This window comes from Cibotium barometz, chromosome 11 (assembly GCF_041138505.1).
Source record: "Cibotium barometz isolate CiBa-2024 chromosome 11, ASM4113850v1, whole genome shotgun sequence".
Taxonomy (NCBI): Eukaryota; Viridiplantae; Streptophyta; class Polypodiopsida; order Cyatheales; family Cibotiaceae; genus Cibotium; species Cibotium barometz.
Window position 1 is genome coordinate 34,731,172 of NC_141056.1, and position 18,946 is coordinate 34,750,117.

Here is an 18,946-nt window from a genome sequence, read left to right on the forward strand (position 1 = left end):
ATCAGATGAATATAAAGAATGCATTCTTACATGGTGATTTGCAACAACAAGAAGTTTACATGATGTAGCCACTAGGTTATGAGAGTGATGCATATCTAAATTTGCTATTATAATGTCATTGCTATGGCTGTAATGAAGGGTTGGTCTTTACATCAGATGAATATAAAGAATGCATTCTTACATGGTGATTTGCAACAAGAAGAAGTTTACATGATGTAGCCACTAGGTTATGAGAGTGATGCATATCTAAATTTTGTGTACAGGTTATACAAAGCCTTATATGGCTTAAAGAAAGCACCAAGAGCATGGTTAAACAAGATTGATGAGTATCTTACAATCTCAGGATGCTTTTAAAGCAAAATTTTGAGATGAAAGATTTGGGTGAGCTATAGTATTTTCTTAATATAGAGGTACATTGGCCAATAACCTAGTCTATCATGCTAGGACTATTGGCTCACAAATCCCTTCAATTTGTGCTTCTTGGTGTGTTTCTTTGTACTTCTTTAGAACCTCAAATCTAGTGTTTCATTGAGCCTCTCATTGAAGGCCTCTAGTTTCTAGGATATCTTTTCATTGAAGCTCTTCTTAAGCAAAGTTTAGCTATTTTGAGACATCCATTTGGCACTTGATCATTCCTTCAAATTTGGGCTTCCATCAGCTCTTTTGTTTCTCGTAGACCACCTCATATAGACATGTTTGGCAATGTCTTTCATAAGAAAACTGCATATACAACAACCTTTATCTCAGTGCCTTTCTAGATTATCATCTAAGCTCCATTATTGGAGCACAAACACGGAAGACCTTTTGAAAGGCGGATTTGACTGGGGTAGGAGAAGTAGTTGCTTTGATTTGGTGCTCTTAGTTTATGATAATGATTAAGTTTATTCTCCATATTTCTACCTTGCACATTTTTTTACTGTGAAGATCCTCCTAGTTATAATAACTCGCTTATTATGGTTTCTTATAGTCTATACATGTAAACTCAACATTAGTGTGACTTTAGATTGATTTTGCTAGCAAGATAGCAAGCCTCTTTCTGGTTAGTAAGAGGATATGTGTATTGACTTCACTAGAAGAACATGCCATTCATGGAGTTCAAGGCTCAAGGGGTTGCACATTAGACACTTCATGATTGCCACACCTAGCTTGTGTATCAAAATGCTAAACATAGTGACATTACAAAATCCTAAGAAATAATAATTTTTCTTCTACTCAAGTTTATGTTATTGACAATGACCATTCCATTGACCTTGACCTTACCATGGCCACCATGACCATTGATTATATGAACTATTGATTGGGAAGGGTGGGTTATTAGATTTTTAGAAATTTGTAGAGAAAACACACTTTGTGTGTGGGTTGTCTCCTTAATTGAGTGTGATAGGAAAATTGTCAAGGTGAAAACACCATAAACCATCTATCCCTAACCGATTATCATCTACCATCATGCGCCTTGAACTATTAACCATTGACGTTGACCCCATCGGCGGCCATTATTACCCTTGGCTCTTCTTTGAAACTTGTGAGGAATCATGCTAAACATAGTTATGGAAGCAATGGGTAACTTACAGGGTTACCATAAAGATTATCTTAAATTTGGGATGAGTTTTTATATTTTTTCAAAAATATAATGTGACAACATATGCTCTATTACACTTGAATTTAGGGTATAAGAGCATATAAAAAATCATTCTATGTGTTTTGCTAAGTGAACAAAACATATGTAAGAATACATAATTTAGGGTATAAGAACATAGAATTAATCATTATATATGTTTTTTTAAAGTGAATGAAAAATGTTTAAATTATAGCATGCTTTATTACATCTCTCTCTCTCTCTCTCTCTCTCTCTCTCTCTCTCTCTCTCTCTCTCTCTCTCTCTCTCTCTCTCTCTCTATGTGTGTGTGTGTGTGTGTGTGTGTGTGTATTTAGTATCTTATTCTTTCAAAAAAATGACAATTGTTTCCTATTATTTTAAAATTTTGATGGCCAAAATAAAAACTTCACACACATTAAAATTACAATAAAAAATATAAAACCCTAACATTTATATTTTTTATTTAGCAAAACATACCATTTAAGCTTCTAAAATCATGTCATATACAATAAATTCATAACGTCTTCTTACACATTACCATTTTAAATCAAATCATCATTCATAGGTATTTATCCTTGTAATTCAAATAACAAAGAATTTATTACGATTACCCAAATAAATTTTAAGCCTAATTGGAAGATTCTAACAGAATCACTTATTATGATCACCGAAAGAAATAAAGATTACCCAAATAAATTTTAAGCCTAATTGGAAGATTCTAACAGAATCACTTATTATGATCACCGAAAGAATTTATTCAAATAACAAAGAATTTATTATGATTACCCAAATAAATTTTAAGCCTAGTTGGAAGATTCTAGCAGAATCACTTATTGTTAATTTGGTGACACCATATATGAAATATCAATCATCTTATTATGGACATTTTAATACACTTAAAAACCAGGAAAGTAATGTTCAAAAAGAATTCCACTATACTTGAAATACAAACTTTAATGCTTATGAAGTCAAGATAGCACAGACTTTGTAATAAAATTATTTTATTGGGAATGTTGTCAATCACATGCTACAAAAAGATAAAAGAGATTCTACAAGTACACCAATATTGATTGATAGTGCTTGGAAAAAATAACCTATTTCACATGATGCTTTGTCACATAAAATTTTTTATGCACAATATCATGAACAATAAATATGCACATGATCATGAAAAATAAGTAGCTTGCGTGCAATTAGGAAGCAACAGAGTCATTAGAAAAATACACCTTTCTTTTCAAAAAATTAGCTTTTTGTGTTCCCATGGTTACTAGAAATATGGATCTGGAAAGTCATGTGCTAGTAAAAAATTTCATGAAAACATGGTACCCTGGTTGTTCTCCTTATCATGGTTGCTTTGGGAGATCGACTTAGAGTTATTAATTCTCCCACTTGGATTGAACATGCAAGTAGAGGAACACATATCAAATATAAATTCCATCAAATGTTACATGCTTTGTGAATTGCATGTGAAGGCATTGATTGGCCTTTCTCATCGAGACAAGCATCATTATAACTTGGCGGGGCGAGCTTGAAGTTACATGGTACCTCTATCATAAAGATTTTTTAGAAGCCAATCCATTTATATTATGAATTGTAGGTAAAAGATAACGCAGTATGTTTTTCACCATCCTTTTTTTATGGGATGGTATGTGAAGCTTGCTGAATATGAATTACAAGTATCTTATAAAGAATTCTCCTTTACCAACGACCACTTTGTAAGTCTGTTTCTAGGGATTGCCTTACCAACACTGGCATATATTTGTCTCTCACAAACAAGGATAAGTGTGGAAATTTCTTGTAGGAAGACAATGGTATAATGTTTGTTTTTCAACTGGAGGATATTGGGAGTAGGTGTGTTTGACTTGTAAAGAAAAGGCAAAAAAGTGTGTTGTAGAAAATACCTCAAGGTTCACACCTTTGTGATTTGGTGATTGCTCACACACACATACACAAGGAATGAAGTGTCAAAAGGTTATAAACAATGATGATAGAATAATCTGTATAAACAATGATAAGATCAAGACTAATCTTTTATTGTGAGATCACCTAATCTTTTACATAGGAGGGCTCTCTCTCTCTCTCTCTCTCTCGTATTGTAAACTTTGCCATGAGAATGGCTGCCAAAAGACTGCAACGCTTGAAAGCAGTGAGCCGTGAGAGCACGCGGCTCTTTGGCCACATAGCGCAGCCACCATTGCGGTGGCTTCGGGAAGCGGCCGCCCACCACCCGCTGGTTTTACACGGTGTTCTATGGACGCTGTTACTGGCTGCGTCGGTTACCCTCATCTCCACAACGCTGGAGCTGGGCTTCAGCGGCTTCATCTCCCGCTCCCATGCCAGCCCTACCTCCGTGCACAGCTGCCAGTCTTCCTGCGGCCGTTGCTTTGGGCTGCCGCTTGACCGGCCAAGCGACGGGCTTTGCGTGCCCGCACACCTTCTGGGCAGGTCCGCTCTGGACTTCGTGGTGCCGCCCATTTTCGCCGGCGTCGTCGTGGCGGCCTCCGGCGTCTTGGTGCACAACTTAGGAATCTGGGACTAAGGTAACGTCAAGCTTGAATACAAGGGGTGTTTTCTATGGCCCACTCATTGCATTCATTTTCTTGAGATTTCTAAAAACTCTTCTTTGTTAAAGATTTTTCACCTAAACTCTCTCGATACTAAAGGTTGGAATACTTGGAATTTGTTGGCTCTTCATGCATGACTATCCCCAAAGCAAGATCTACCCCTACCCCTACTTTAACTTGAGTTTACATGGAGAAATGGAAAAGCAAAGGTCCAATTGTAGAACATATTTGATGAGGTATCTTTTGTGCATTGGCTGAAATTGTGTAATATGTCTAGAGTGAGTGAGTAAATGCTCTCCCACATGGGGCATCGCTACTTTGTGTTACATAGTTTGAATATTGATTTTTACAAATTCGGGTCGCCCTATTGTAGCACAAACAATTGTATCAAAAATTTCTAAGAACGTTGCTATTTCCATGCCTCATTGAAGGCTTGCATTGAAATTTTCTACTATATATTGCTAATAACCCTACTCATATAAAAGCATTCTCCTAAAGTTCACTATGGAATCCTTGTTTCACACAAAAAAAAGCATTAATTGCACATGAAGAGAGAGAGAGAGAGAGAGAGAGAGAGAGCGCTCATACTTTGAGTGTAACACATGAAGAAAATTTGGTGGTACATTATTGTTTTGCGACATAAGTTTTTATGATTATCATAGTAATTATGATTGTGGTTATTAATATTTTTGTTGTATTACAACTATCTATTTTTCAGATATCATCATTCACATAAGACAAGCAGCTTTTGAGTCTAATGTCTCATATGTGGCATTATGCTTTTTATGACTCTTGTTAACAAGTTCACCCATTCAACTCTCTTACACTACTATATGCCTTGTGTACAAGCAAGTAGCCCCTCCTATACATCATAAGGTGTGGGGTTTAAAAACCTCATTGCAATACACAAAAAATGTAGCCTTTGTTCTAGTGACTTTTTTAAAATAAAGGTAACGGCTTTATTTCTTTAATAACTAGCAAAAGATGATGAAAAAGACAACCCTTGAGTATTGTCTAATGGCCATAACAAAAGAAGGAGGCACATGGTATAGCCGATAATTAGAGTATAAATCCTTAAATTATTACATAAACAAAGTACCATTTAAGGTGTGCAAATATATAATAAGAGGACTTTTGATGGTTATATGATGACATTTTCGGTTAAGAACCAACCAAATGGATTTTAGATCAGGCACATTGAATTGCAAGTTATGGGAGACACATATGCATGTGTTAACTACTTCATAGGCTAACATGGTTTCACCCAGTCAACCTACTGTAAGGTGCTTTGCCATCTTACCCACTCGACGGGCACTTATCTCTTGTAAGACATCAAACATTTGCTTCATTTTCATGTGCATTTTCCCTTCAAAAAGTTAGGAGAGAGAGGAGATAGTAATCAAACCAGTTCCTGAGGAGGTGAGCAACCAAACCAACCACCACATCAAGCAATAAGCAACCAGTTCAAACCTAAAGAAGGGTAGCCAAACACCCAAGAAACCCACACCTAGAGGAGTCCATTGGAGGTAAGCCCTCAAACCGCTCCCTTCCCTTTCTAGGGGGGAAAGGGGCACATTCACCTCATGTGGGATAAATCCCTCCCCTTTTCTCAAGCCCTCACATTTCTCTTGTATGTTGTCTTGCTTCACGAGGTTTTCCATAATGCCTCTTTTACATGTGATTTTCAAGAGATTATATTTACAAAGGAAATTGAGTCTCGTCATGCCTCTTTTTGGAGATGAAAAGTTATAATTCAAAATTTATTTTTAGTTTTGGGCTAGGGTAAATACCTTAGAGATGGGGAAAATGTAGGTAAAATTTGAAGAAAATCCCTACTAGTCTTCTAATGTATGTGAATCTAGAGGCCCGTAGTTTCAATTGATGATGAGAAATATTACAGATTTTTTTAATATGATGGAAGGTTTATGCTTCAGCTAATATAACCAAGTTTTATAATTGCCTTGGGTTGTCTAAATTCTCCCAATAGTTGGGTGAAATATAGGTTCAATTCCCTACAAAATGTTGTCTAACTTACTAGTAGTAGACATAAAAAGGGTTATAACTTCCAAATGGGATTAGATAGTGATAAACCGTTTCTTGGACGTTGAATTGTATGATAAAGTGAAGGTTTAGGAGTAGAAATAGACCATAATTTATAGTAGATTAAGTTCTAAAAATTCATTATTTATAGTCAAGATTCATGATGGGTTACACATAGGGTTTCTATATTAAATTGTCCCAAATGGAAAGAGCCATTATTAACCCACCTTGTAAGTGTTATAGGGCATGTTTAGGGTTTAACTTAGGGCTGGTTATTGATAAGCCTTGTTGGTATGAAATCCCTAAATCTTGGAAAAAAAAGAGAGGCAAAAAGATACATTTTGATGACGTAAAATAGACAGTTTGACTCTCTTGAATTAATGACTTGACCGCATGGCTAGGAATGTTTGTGAAATCTTCTACAATTTGTAGTTCATTTTTATGTTAGAGAATAATGTGGCATAAAAACAAGAGAAGAAGTAGAACCATCCCCATTGATTTGTATAGTGTAGTGCATTCGAACTTCCTTAAAGGAACGAGATAGCGGTATTCTTACATTATGGTGTAGTAACTACAAAAATGCTAAGAGGCATTAGGTTCCCAAATGACTGTGTATATTGTCATTAATCGTAGGGAACTTTACTTGAAATTAGGATTGTCCAAAGAAATCTTATGAGGTCCAATCATGAGATCTTGGTAATGACATGGAAACGACAAATAAGAGTCATCAAATGGAACATATGCTTAGCATCAATTGAATGGTCTAAAAAGAGTGTTGAAGAGCTTGATAATCAAAGCTCTATGTCTGTACATGTCAATAAAAGAGTAAAGACAGAGATCAAATTATACGAGCATATGAAAAGTTATTAAAAAGTAGCTAGAAGTGTTAGTATACACTTAATGACTACATCTTAGCATGTATCTCATGTCGATGTTTGGTGCACATTTGTAAAGGCCCCCATTATAAGGAGAAGCCATTGGTGCACGTCTCTAGTGGGAACCCTTGCTTAGATGCCAATGGGGCCGTAATTTTTACCATTAATGGCTAGGAGATGGTCACAAGTTTAAGCGTAGCTAGGGCCCGGGGTGTTAACCTCGAATGGGGGGTCCCAAGGGAGCCAACGCCCCCTAGTGACCGGCCAAATGGTATGGGTTCATTATTAATGGATAGTGATTGGTTCATCACGTTGAGGGTGGTGACCATGTCTATGATGTGTAACCGCCTGTGTTGTATACATGCCTACCACACCACCTATAGCATTACATATCGACATAGTTATCACAAGCTAAGGTATCCAATGCATGTGAGTATCCACACCCTCTACATTTACTACATCCTCCATCCAGAATATGTCTAGATCACCATCTAAGATTTACTTGAAAACGCATGGGTGGATAGTACCATCACATTATTGTATGTATCGAGAATTTTAAATTCTCTCCTATCTATTACATTATCTAATGCACCTTTTTTTGCTATCTATCTTTCCGTTGTGCTATATACTTGTAAGAAAACTGAGAATTTATTTTCAAGAATTTGCCATTCCGAAAGGATAACTTGGGAAGGAACCTTGTCTAAAATCCTTAAGTGGAATGAGATTTGAATAAAAGGAATGTCATAAGAACCATGGGAAGCATGGTCGAGATTTATCTAAAGAGACTGAATTATCTTCTCTAAATTATAATGGTTTACTTGCCATAGTTGTTTAAAGCTCTGCTAGATACATCTGCTTGACGCATGGTTTTAATTATTTTATGGACTATTTTGTTCTATGTGTTTTTGTGGCATAGTGGTGGCCTGTGAAGGTACCTCCAAAGTTGGTTATACTCCATGTACATGTCATCCATATGATGCTCCATATGAGGATGGCTGCTTGTGATCTTAACCCCTCTCAGTCGAACGTGGGTCTGCTCCTTTATCTTGGGTGAGCTAAGTTCCTGGGATCCCAAAGAGAGAGTTAGTTCACTGGATAATTTCTTTCCAAGTGACGCAGATATAGAATCTTATGAGCTAGTGTTGGGCATGTTTCTCAGCAACAAGCACTAGAGGAGTTATGTCAAAAGTTGTATTTGGATGTGTTATTCCCAAGAACTTGGATGTGCAATTCCCAAGTTGGATGTGGAAGAGAGGGAGAGCTTCAGTTCCTCACAAGGAAACACACACACAAGGGAGATCAAGACATAAGAGAGAGATGGGTGGCTAAATTTTTTTCTATTTTCTTCTCTTCTCTACAACCATAAAGTAAATAGATAAGAGTATATACTATAAGGAAAAGTACACTCCTACTGAAACATACAAGGTCGGTTCATAGTGTAAACCCAACTATATGAGCTAGCGCTATAACTATGTCATCTAAATGTGGTTGTCACACAGCTTGTCATCCACCACCACTAGCGGCATATCAACCCGTAATCTCACCAACCATATCAGTAACATAAGTGCGGAAGCTATCACCCAGGTGGGTTATCAATATGCCTCCATCAAGATGTTAGCCAACTAATTCTCTATGCTAACATATACCAAATCCACATTACCTTTGCTAGAACCTTCTCCTGCACAAAGTGATAATGCACCTCAATGTACTTTATCCTAGCAGCATGATAAACTGGGTTACTAGTGAGTTTTATGTGCTACTCATGTTGTCATAACAAATGAAAATTGCCCTGTCTATCTACAGGCGCACCCGTATCACCAAGTAGCTTTTAAAACTAAGCTACCATTATAGTGTACTCTGCCTCTATACTATGTCGGCTATTTCTTGTTGCTTTGACTCATAAAGCACTCCCAAAAGAAAACATAAAGCTGCTAGTAGATCTCCCATCTATAACATTGTCAGTCCAATTAGTAAGTGTGTACATGTAGTTATATCTCTATGTCAGCTTCATAGAAAAGTCTATAATCAACTGTGTGGACTTTATGTTCCTACAGAATCTATCTAGCCACATCCAATTGTGGCTTCCTAGGAGCTATAAACTAACTCACAAGTCCAATAGCATAGCTCTAGTCTAGCCTAGTAATGTTCATGTAGATCAAGCTACCCACTATTCGCACGTACATAGTAGGGTCCTACAAAAAGCTTACTTGTATCTACAGAAAGCTTTGTGTTCTACTCCAAATGCATTGAAATAGGCATACAGAGCTTGTCATACCATACTTGGAAAATATGTCCAAGCCATACTGCCTCCATAACAATAAAATTCCATGATGTAATCTCACCACGATCTCACCACATCTATACCAAAGAAATACCGCAGCTTAATATTGCAACTTACCCAAAATGCCATGAGCTAATCTGATTAACAATCTCACCACCTCTATACCAAAGAAATATTTCATCTCACCCAAATCCTTTATCCCAAGCTTTTTCTTTAAAAGATTCCTGACATCATGTATATCAGCATCACTATTACCAATGAGATCATCCACATAAATGAGTCATAGTGTGATCCCTCCACATAAATGATTAATAACATAAAGTGAAAAATCTACATTGGATATCTGAAATCCAATGGTGACAAGATACTCCCCGATCTTGTATGACCATGCTCTGGGTGTTATAAGGTTGTCTGTAACCTGAACACTTTGTGCGTCACTCTCATAAACCTGGTGCTTGCATCTTGTATACTTCTTCTCAGAATGCAAGAAAGCATTCTTTACATCTATGTGATGTAAAGACTAACCCTTTGTGCCTGCTTCTGCAGCCATAGAAATGATATCTCTCATGGTTTCCATTTTCGCAACCAAGCTCAATGTCTCCTCATAGTCAATGCCATAGGTCTATGCATATCCCTTGATAACTAATCTTGCCTTATACGTGCTCACTGATCCATTTGAGTTATGCTTGACCTTATACACACAAATTGCCTTCAAAGTTATGGTCTCCTAAAATTATTCAAAGCTAAGCTTATGTTTTCTCTCGAAGCATCTCATCCTGACTATAATAAGTGTAAATACATTAATGTCTAACGAACCACCTTTGTCTTATATCTCAGTAATTAGGAATAATAATTCCTCAAAATGTTTGACCAATAACCTCCTCTCTTGCGACTCCACAAGTTGATAAGAGGTTCTTGAATGAAAAAGCTATCATATCTTGTTTGACCATCAAACCCATGATCCCTAATAAAGTAAATGGTGGACATCTCTCCGGCCATCTAAAACATAAAATGTTCATATGAGACAACATATAGTAATGACCCAATTTCTCTAACCCACTCTGTTACATCACTTGGAAAACAATCACCTTTATCTTTTCAAAAGAAATAATAGGGGAAGACTAAACTAAGGGTAGAGCAAAGTCACTTGGAGCCTCCATACATCAGTATCCTATCGCTTAGTAATCCAACATCTTTCTTAACATAGTTGGATTGAAATAGACCTTACAATGATAGGAATTGAGTCGAATTCCTCCAAGTAAAAATGTTCTCTTCATATTTCTCACAAATAAGAGGCATTGTCGACTCCCCTAAGCTCAACACAACGTCTTATTCCTCGATTATGAAGGGAATGGTTCTACCTTAATTCCTCCAAAGATTATATAAATCACAAGCTGATTCCTAGATTTTTCTCCATCCTCTTGTTTAAAATTCACTTTTGTTCGTAATGTTTGGAAAGTAGCCGTATTTTTGGGTCCACCCTGTCCACCCACTTTCAATCATTCAATCCATTCACATCAACTCCCACCAGATTTTTTGGCCAAACCTAACCCCATCTGACCCAATGGGTTTCCGACCACTTAGTCCTTGAATTCAGTTATTGATACACACACCCATAATTGAATTTGCCATTTAGCTCTCCTTGCAGAATTCAAATTTGCACTTGAAAAATCATGATCATTTGTATAAACAATCCTTTACAAAAATGTATAGTGCGATCCACTAAGTACTCATACGTCCTGGTCTCCCCACGACACTTAGGTAAAGGAACCAACACCCATATCTCATTTACATCTAATGTAGCCATCTCTTTATCCATACGTCCTGGTCTCCACGACACTTAGGTAAAGGCACCAACACCCATATCTCATTTGCATCTAATGTAGCCATCTCTTTATCCATAGCATCTTTCTAATGCTTATGTCCAAGTGTCTCCTCAAAATATATGTTATATTACTTTGACCATATATGTATAAATGATGTGTTATATTACTTTGACCATATATGTATAATGACGGGCTATACATATCTCAACCTCTCCACCACCACTAGATATTTGATAGTCGTAGACCTATGTACACCTCGATCTGCTAGGTGTTCTTAACACTTCCCTATTAAGAAGGTAAAACTCCTTCAAATCCACCTCTAGGTGAGGAACTCTGGGACAAAATGAGCCTTTGCATCACTACCAGGTGTTCTTAAAACTTCATGTTAAGAAGGTAAAACTTCTTCACATCCACTTCTTGCAACGAGCTTTGGGATGAAATGATTCAACTAAACACCGACAAAATAAGACAACTAAACATAGACATGAGCGAAGGAACATTGGAACACCTAGAAACAAGAGCCCACCACGGTCCTTTGAGACCTAAATTCATCACAACTGGCTCTATAAATAATAGCACCATAAACTTCATGAAAGGGCACTAAACAGTCATATCTTTGGGTGAAGCCCCAGTGAACAAAGCAAGAATAAGTGTAAGAACCTCAAGGTTTTCTCCCTTAGGAAATGGTCTAACCATGTTCAATGCCATAATGTTTCAAACATTTGGTGTGGATCCTGAGCTAGGTATATTTCAAGCACTCCATGTCCAACAAATAGCCCAACAACTACAAATGATGACAAGATCAGGACATGTCTCCTTTGTTGTACCATCAGGTACAAGTGTTCCACAAAACACCCAACAATAAGCATAGATAGCGCAAGGAGTCCCACCTTCTTAAGGAGCTCACTATAGAAGCATCTTCACCACCGAACCAAGTTCTAGTTCTTCTCCAAAATGAGACGAGGAATAGGGTACATGGGGAAGGGTAAAAAGCTAATGTATGGGACTACCTCAAACCAAAGGATCCACAAAGGGTATTCATAGAATGTGTCCTCAACCACAATAAATATATAGCCTCAAAGCTAAGACAAGTGCCATTGGGTAACACAGCCCAACACCATAGGGTAAGAAATCCTAAACCCTAAAAAGAGAGGGTTTTATGCAACCACTACCTTATGTTCCATTGTTGAATATGCAAAAGACATGCTTAGAACAAACATAGAACCTAGAGGGGCAAAATAAATCCAATCCACATCTCAAGCATGATGACCAAATTTGATGGAACTAGAGAAGCCATTCAGTATCTAGAGAAGTTTGATCAAAATTTTAAGGTTGTTGGATTGATATTCTCATCAAGATCAGCTCATTTGGACTTTGCATTAAAGGAAAAGTAAGCCAGTGATTTAGGTCTCTAAACACATATGAAAAGGCAAGTTAATTATGAGGTCTTAAGACACACATTAATTGTGCTATTCTCACCTACTGGAACCAAATGGAGCCCCATTATTGCACTAATCTATAACCTCAAACAAGAGGAGGGAGAGACAATGTAGGACTATATTGCTATAGCCAAGTATATCCACATGAGATGTAGCCTAGGAAGAAAGTCTATACTAGTTTTATCGCTCATTGATTAATTTATGATTGGTCTAAAGATTAATATTCTTCATGACCATCTCTATAGGTCTAGACATTACATATTTGATGAGTGTTGTCGTGCTAACTCTCTGTTTAAACCATCTCATACTCTATTCTCTCCTCATCTATCTAGATTGTAACTCTGTGTGTGTGTGTGTGTGTGTGTGTGTGTGTGTGTGTGACTTTGCATCCAAATGGCAAATCCAGAATATCCATTGACGAATATGTCTGGTCTAATGTCAGCCTAGACTACCTTGTCATGTTGGTATAATCTCCCAACACTTTTGGTGACCGTATTGTCATGTTAGTATAATCCAACACTTTTGATGGCAACCATCTTGTCATGTTGGTATAATCCGTCAACACTTTTGGTGACCATCTTACCATGTTAGTATAATCTACCAACAATTTTAATGGCGACCTTGCTAGGAGGATCATCCAGCATCCCTAAAGAAGAGGGAATGATAAGTTAAGCATCTAAAGTCAAAAGTAGCAACCAAAAGAGCACTCGATAAAGGTTGATCACCTAAAAGTCAAAAGCAGCAACAACCAAAAGAGCACTCGATAAAGGCGCTCGATAAAGGTGTAACAAGGAGTGTTCAAACGTAGATATTGTTGAGAACACTTCTAAAAGAATCATGGCAGCATCAAAGGAGCTCGAGCCTCAACTACATCTAGAATAAAAAGAGGCTTGGGAATAAGAACTAGATGATCAACAATAGGAGGTATTGAACAAAGAAGACCTATACTTTCAATAGCTAAGATGTGTTTGTGAAGAGGTTCAAGAAATCTCACAGTGGAAACTAACTTAGAATGGCATGGATATCAAAGCTTATATGCGGCAAAGTTTAAATCCCTCAAAAAAAGGTTGCGGAAGCCAAAAGGATCTCCAAAGAATTGATGAGAGAAATGTTTGTCAAGGGATTAAATTTAAAGAGAGGCCTTGCAAAGTAGCCATGTCCAAGTCTACCAAGAAAAGTTTTGGGAGGAGTCTGAACCCGTTCCAAATTCTTGGAAGGAGTGTATTGTAGGCAATCTAAGCAAGAAGGAGTGTATTGTGGGCACCTGAAGGAATAGTGCACAGCTACCAACATGCCAAATCTATCTAGCATGGAGTCACACAACACAAAACTACTTATATAATAGAAAGAACATAGCCCCTATAAGCGAGTTAGGTGGTAGCAACAAACATCCATTGCATAGGTTGTATTATGGAAGAGGTCAAGAAATACTACTACAACATATGTCTAGGTCATAGAAAATACAACTATCTAATCTTCTGCCAATATAGGCTAAAAATGGGCCACATTTTAAGAAAACTCATTAGTATTAAAATCTAATTGAGTGCTAAGGTGGGAAAATAGGAAAATGCCATATGCACACCAATGTGACATACAGTGGTCACCTCTAGTCATTCCTCTCCTATTTTCTTATTGTGGGGCCACCACACTAATCTTATCCTAAGTTAGTATGCTCTTTTTAGAGTAGTAGGGCCTACCTTAAAAAGGGGTTCAAGGCCCAAATTTGAAATTTTGGCTTCCCTCCCAAAAAGTCAAACCTTAAAAAAAACTATCTTTTAATGCATGCATCCATCTTTTCCACTTTTTTCATCATTTAGAATTCTTACATGCTCTTTGATCCTCTAGCTGTACCTTTCTCTTTTCCCTCATCTCGCTCATCCATTCTTAAGAGCTTCTTGCTCCCAAATTAAATTTTGGCTTCCCTCCCAAAAAGTCAAACCTTAAAAAAAACTATCTTTTAATGCATGCATCCATCTTTTCCACTTTTTTCCTCATTTAGAATTCTTACATGCTCTTTGATCCTCTAGCTGTACCTTTCTCTTTTCCCTCATCTCGCTCATCCATTCTTAAGAGCTTCTTGCTCTTGGAGCCTCCAACATGCAAATTCATCTTCTATCTCTTCTTTCTTACCCCATTCCTTGAGGCATTCTTGTTCTTAGAGCTTACAACTTGCATCTTTTTCCTCTCTCTCATTTTCTTCACCCTATTTTGTCAGGGATCTTGCACTTAGAACCTATAACTTGCTACTTTTTCCTCTCTCATCTTTATCAACCAACCCTAGAGGTTCATTTTTAATGGCAAGCTCAAGCTTAATCTCTATAAGGACACCTACATCTATGTCCTTATGTATTCAGTATAATGTTAGAGAGAGGAAGGTATATGGAGGCCCTTGCACTTCAAACTAAACGATTGGATCACAATATAACTCTCATGTAAATTCCCTTATAGGGTGAAGAAGCAAATAAGAGGCTTGGTACAATATGACTAAAAAAGGACACATTTGAATTTCAAAATAGACCGTGATGGGTGACTAGCCATGGTGCAACATGTGTACATGGCTAGGGACATGAACTTGGATCCTTCTACGCTAGCATCTATAACACAATCCCATTGTAAGCTATTTCTATCTGATGGATTCCTTGTATTGACTTTATTTTCTAGATGTTCTATTCTTGGTAAATAAACTAATGACTGTGTGTGCTATTTTTATCATGGTTTCATATGTTTACCCATCATCAAGTATTGAGTGGCAAACTAGTGGTACTTTTGAAGCTATGCACGTTGATTTTGCAAAGATTTTGTTTCCCAAAAAGGCCCTCTTCTTTTATTATCAGTAAATATATGTTTTTGTATAGTTAAAAATAAATTGTTCCTCCCATTGTTCAAGTTTTTGGTAGAGTTGAGGGAAGTTTTTCTTTTGTGAGCTTTTTTGACATTCTCGCGCAAATTTGTGAGCTTTTTTCACACATTAAAATGCAATACATATTAAAAAAACAATGTAACAAGAGCCAATCACAATTAAGACAAAAACTTTTCATCATAAAAAGCTCACAAATTTGTGAGCTTTTTTCACACATTAAAATGCAATACATATTTTAAAAAATAATGCAACAAGAGCCAATCACAATTAAGAAAAAAACTTTTCATCATAAAATTATAACTTATTTAGAGAGATCTTTGTAGTCTTACTTGTAGAAATGATCCAACCCATATCTTGAGGTTATTCATGTTTGACATCTTCTTAACCTATAGCTTGAGTAGAAGTAAGTTGTTTTGGTAATGGATGGGTGTAAGATAGAGAGAAGATAGTGAGGTCGTTTGTAATGTGATAAGAGAGAGATGATCCTTCACAAAGCCTAAGAAGTCCTCAACAACATTACCCACATCATATTCATCCCCTATGTATGTCTATCCACACACTCTATGCTTCCTTGCCTCTATGTCTCAATGCCACACTGCATAGAAACATCCTAGCATGGACGACACCCTATGCTTCTTTTCCTTCTTACAACATGCATTCAAATACAACAATGCCTCCATGAACTTTACCAATGGCCCTTAGAAATGCATCCTTGCATCCATAGCCTCCATGCCAACCAATGTGAGAAGAAGGACTCTAGATGCTTGAAATCCCATCATAATGTTACAAACATTTTTTAGGTGCATAATTTTACACTTTTGACATCTAAAATAAGCTAAGAGGACCCAGAAATGGTAGATATGACTGTAAATATGGCAAATACGACTGTAAATACACCTATATTTTGATAAATTTTTTGAACCTCATTTTTAAAAAAGAGGTGTTCTAGGAGAACTTGGGTAAACAATTCTACCCAGGTGCTCCCAAAGCTCCCTTTTTTTGAAAAAAAGATCCAAAAGTTTCATTAAAAAACATAAGCATATTTATAGTTATCCAAAAGTGTCATCCAAAACATTGGCATATTTCTACCATTTTAGGACTTCTAAGCTTATTTCTGATGTCTAAAATGTAAAATTCTACACCTGAAAAAAATTGGTAACATTATGATGGAATTTTGGGCACCTAAAGACTCTTTTCTTCTCTCATGAGCATAGAGAGCCCCCTCTCTTTTCTTAACACTAGTTGGCATAGAGGCTATGGATGCATGGAGGCATTACTAAGGGTCATAGAGGCATTATTAAGAGTCATGTAGGCATTGTCACATTTAGATATATGCTGGCATGAAGGCAAAGAAGAATAGCATGTTGTTAATGCTATAGGTCTCTTATGCATTGATAGCATGAAGGGATTGAGTCCATGATAGAAGGACACGCAGTCGGCTTATAAATCAATCCTTCACACCATCTTCTATATGCATATTGGTCGATATACAATAAGGTTTTTCAATGCCTAAAGTCACTCCCTACATTCATTTACACAGCAATAGGCATCATGTGAAAGGGGATAAAGGGCTTTTCTGAAATATGAAGAGCTTTTGTAGTGCCATAACAGGTTTAAGCATCTACATTATGGCATCGTTGCCTTCCATAACAAAGTCTACATCGATACTAGAAACGTCACCGAAAGAGACTACTCTTCATAGACATATGCTCGAGGAAAAGAATTTAAATTCCCAAAATTTTGTTTTTTTTTTAATGTTTTGAGTCATGGGTTCTCTGCCCTGGAAATCCCCCAAAATCTAAATATTTTGTGTTTCTTTTTATAATACTACATCATTCCCTTGTTACTCCCTGCTTAGAGAAAGGGGATTGTTTTGGTATGCTAATGTAGGTTGTCTTTATCACCCAATGTAGGACTTGACCTCTCAATCCTTCACACTGAGCCATGCTACATGAGCCTCTGAGCTATGCTTTTATGCCTTTGAGCCATGCTCATGGGCCTCTAAGAGACTGAAGTGGGGATAACATGTTTTATTTTTTTGCTAGTGTTAGAGTATAGAGACTATTAAAGGCCATCCAGGAAACATCACCTCCATCACTCCAAAAAGGGGGTATTGGGTATTTTGGAGTGAGTTGGTGTGAACACCCTCTATGGGTGTGAATAGCCCTTATCAAAGTCTAGGTTAAGAGATAAGGATTGATGCCTATAAAAGCATGTACGTGGGTGGTTCTATCATAATATGAAGTATTATTTGATTTATGCAATCTCTCTTTTGAGCTTTGTCATATCTCTCTTTCTCTCTCTCTCTCTCTCTCTCTCTCTCTCTCTCTCTCTCTCTCTCTCTACACACACACACACACACACACACACACACACACACACACACACACACACTTACCATGGCTTCCTCCCTCTCTTTGCACATGCTCCATCATGGTATAGATTTCTACATACACAACTATTTTTAGATCAACTTCTTAACAAATAAGTTATTCCACCCATTCTTTATAGATGACAACCTAGTTATAAATTCCATGTTCATTTTCCTTTAAGTATTGGTTGTGGTTGTAAAAAAATAGTAAATTGAAGAGCAGAGTCTATGTTCTCGATTAACATATGGTAAACACTCTAAGACATTGTTGTAGGAGTCCTTTTACCTCCCCTTTGAGTGAAAACTCCATTCAACGTAATGTCTTAGGAGACGTGGACCTCACTATGCCACCTATCCCTAACACCTTCTACACCTACCCTCAACTCACACTCCATAACCATCGGTTGTTTTTTGAAGTAGGGTTTTACATTGGAACTAAACCTGCATCTTATAAGTTTTATGTGACCCTTGTAGTTGGTACAATGAAAGAGAGCATCATCCTTGGGATTTCAACCACAAATGATGATTGGGAGTAGGATTTTACATTGGAACCAAACCTACATCTTATAAGTTTTATGTGACCGTTGTAGTTGGTACAATGAAAGAGAGCATCATCCTTGGGATTGTAGCCATCATTCACTGATTGCATAAGAAGTACCACTACACTTGGTGAGCTTCCCCATGGGATGGTTTTACCATACCTTTAGTGGATGAGGATACCATGAATCCTTCAACATCCCAAACCTCATCTGCCAACACCTCGACTAACCCCTAAAACCCTACATCCCTCTTGCCTCACCATGTTGACCACCCCCTCAAACCATTATGGTGATTCAAAAACTCGTAGGAAAAGACCACCTTCCAAGCCTCAACCTCAATAACACCACCAGAAATAGTGGATACCCTAGTTAGCCAAGGAATGTACAATGCCTACACAAAGACATAGACAAAGAGAAAACCACAATCTTCTACGAGTTTACTAGTGAGCTATAAGGCTCATGCAGGTATCCAACCTAGTAACATTATGCCCACATGATCACAAAATTTCTATGTCATGTCATATCAACAAAGAACCCCCAATTCATGTTCCTTG

At 37.2% G+C, this 18,946-nt stretch overlaps 1 protein-coding gene across 1 annotated transcript; it reads left to right on the top strand.

Annotated features, from left to right (window-relative positions):
* The first annotated feature begins 3,710 nt into the window (after nucleotides 1-3,710).
* On the top strand, nucleotides 3,711-4,136 carry LOC147634106 (uncharacterized). Its single transcript, XM_086805625.1, has one exon. It carries the CDS (start codon nucleotides 3,711-3,713, stop codon nucleotides 4,134-4,136), a length of 426 nt encoding a protein of 141 aa, XP_086661751.1.
* The last annotated feature ends 14,810 nt before the right edge of the window (nucleotides 4,137-18,946 follow it).

What these genes read in the sequence shown, in the direction of transcription:
- LOC147634106 (XM_086805625.1), top strand. Translation starts at nt 3,711, where the DNA reads ATGGCTGCCAAAAGACTGCAACGCTTGAAAGCAGTGAGCCGTGAGAGC.